This window comes from Morone saxatilis, unplaced genomic scaffold, assembly GCF_004916995.1.
Source record: "Morone saxatilis isolate NCDOM2014 unplaced genomic scaffold, NCSU_SB_2.0 Contig11, whole genome shotgun sequence".
NCBI classification, from domain to species: domain Eukaryota; kingdom Metazoa; phylum Chordata; class Actinopteri; family Moronidae; genus Morone; species Morone saxatilis.
This window is the reverse complement of record NW_023339663.1, coordinates 30056892-30059344: the sequence shown is the minus strand read 5'-3', so window position 1 is coordinate 30059344 and position 2453 is coordinate 30056892. Positions and strand designations below refer to the sequence as shown.

The window sequence follows — 2453 nt, the reverse complement described above, 5'->3', positions numbered from 1 at the left end:
TGTGTGTGTGTGTGTAGGGAAGTGTTTCAAAGAGTAATAGTATATTATATATATATATATATATATATATATAAATATATACATACACACACACACACACACAGTAATAGTAGTAGAAAGTCTTAAACAGTTTTTGACACTGAAACAAATTATTGTTCAAAATTCACAGCCTGAGTTAAGCGGTGTTTCAATTAATTAGTAGTATAACCTATCTAATTGTATCTGACAAGTACAAGCTAAAAAAATCCCAGGATAAGTTTCATCTTTACCATGTACCGTGAATGCAGCACCAATGTTAGCAAACGGGCGTGGTTTACGTGCCTTATCAACTTCCGGGAAAACAACGTGAGTTGAGTGCGTCCACATGTCTTTAAAATATGCGTTTATTTTCACAATGATCTTACATTTAAGTCGATACAGCAGCGCAGTGGGTTATAGTGGGGTCGTGTGGAGACTTTAGAGACCAGGTTATGTTTTATGTCTTTCTGTGAGAAGTCTGGATGAAGCTAGCCACAGTGTTAGCAGATGTCCCCGGCGTTAAACCCACAGATAAATCAGTGAGAGCACCGCATGACCTGTTTGTTTGTGTTTATTGTAACGTTACAGTTTAAATTGTATTGTGTAAATACAGCGCGCTGCTAGCTGTGGCGGGTAAGCAAGCAAGCAAGCACTGCACTGTAGGTTAACTTTGTGTAGTGTAACGTAGGCTGTCACAGTACTGTCACTGTATCACTTCACCGTTCTAGATTGTAGCGTTGCGGTGTTCAGGTGTCCCCAGTAAAACGACAACAACAGGGTGGCTAACCCGCTGCTTCTCTAACGTAACGGTAGTAACTTCTCGTTTGCTAATGCTCCATTAGCTAACATGTCATATATATCTTTACTTCAGACACACACATTTCTCTGCCGTATAATGTAGCAAATTACTCACCTAACTACTTTATCCATCTCAAAACGACATTATACCCCTTTTCCCAGCCGCCATTATGGCCTGAAGTAGATACAGCACAGGTGTTAGCAGTGAAACTGATGAAGGTTCCATTCAGCTCAGACAGTCAGGTTGTTGATATTGTGCATGTTGGCTCACTGGAAAGGCTCTGCTGCACTAAATGGAACACAGAACACATAAACAGAGACTTTAAGCCAGCATTCCAGTTTTATTATGAGTGACAAATGAGCAGTTTAAAGCAGGTTCTAGCTACCAGCTCTATGTTTAGTGCTGTCACTTGTTTCAGGTGCTCGCCATGGGACTAACCAGCCTGGACAAGATCATTGCCCTGCAGAGGAACCCTGCCAACACCAGAAACCTGTGCATCCTGGCACATGTTGATCATGGTGAGTTCTCATCACCCTGATTGGTCCTAGTTCTTTACCGTGCAGATTATGGCAAACCAAATAAAAAAAAAACTATAATAACTACTATAATAAAACATTAATAAAGCCATATCCTGAATTGTTATTATACACTCTTAAATTTGGCAGGTCATACAATACATAGTTAATTACATAACACGTCAACATTCATAAGTTGGACTGTCAGTTGCCAGATCAACCACTGAGTGTAACTGGAACAGCTTCAAGGTCTATGGATGCATATGTAGCTATTACTGTCTTCTGTGACATACTGTATGTGTGACAAAACAACCTTGGCGTCAATTTGAAATTTGATTGGCTGTAAATAGTACTGCAAAAAATATTTCAAAAAATATATAGAAAAAAAATTTGTGGTTTTTTTTAAATGTAATGGATTTGGTGTTGGCCAACATGTTTAGTGTATGCTGTAAGGTAGTGAAGCCATTTGCAACCACTTGTGTCTTTACAGGCAAAACTACTCTGGCTGACTGCCTGGTGGCAAGTAACGGCATCATATCAAGTCGACTAGCTGGGAAGGTGAGGGACTTTTGTGCTCTATGACCTGTATGTGTGCAGGAATCCAGTTTTAGTTGTTTTGTGCTTATTTGTGCTGTGTTCATTTACCAGCTGAGGTATCTGGACAGCAGGGAGGATGAACAGATCAGAGGAATCACCATGAAGTCCAGTGCCATCTCTCTGCATTACAGCAATGGTAAGGCCACTGTGGTCAGCCCTGAAGTAAAATACACACATTCTTACTTTTAGACGATAGATGTTATTAGGCATGGGGCAATATGGAAATGTCATGTCACAAAATAACTGATTCACAATATTATCACAATAATCATCAAAATATGCTGGAAAACAGTTAAAATGGCACTAAAACCCTATTTCTGGGTGGTACTGTCCCATAGATGGAAGTGATGAGTTGATGAGGTGGTGAGAGGGCAGTGGATGAGGGTAGAGATGAAGATGTGTATTTGGTGGGGGGTGAGTTTGAATATGTGTGTGGATAAAAGTTGGAAGTGGCATGCAAACTGTGAAGAGAGCGAAGGGAAATGAATAGGGGTGTAAGCAAATATTGAAAAATATTGTATTGC

General features: G+C 40.0%; 1 protein-coding gene across 1 annotated transcript in view; it reads left to right on the top strand.

The window, feature by feature from the left end:
* Positions 1-361: 361 nt before the first annotated feature.
* The window catches only part of efl1 (elongation factor like GTPase 1), a gene marked incomplete in the record, with an annotated part of 77219 nt that continues 75127 nt past the window's right edge, over positions 362-2453 (top strand). Inside the window, 4 exon segments of the mRNA XM_035682222.1 lie at positions 362-557; positions 1236-1335; positions 1823-1890; positions 1981-2111. Coding sequence (XP_035538115.1) covers positions 501-557; positions 1236-1335; positions 1823-1890; positions 1981-2111 — 356 coding nt within the window.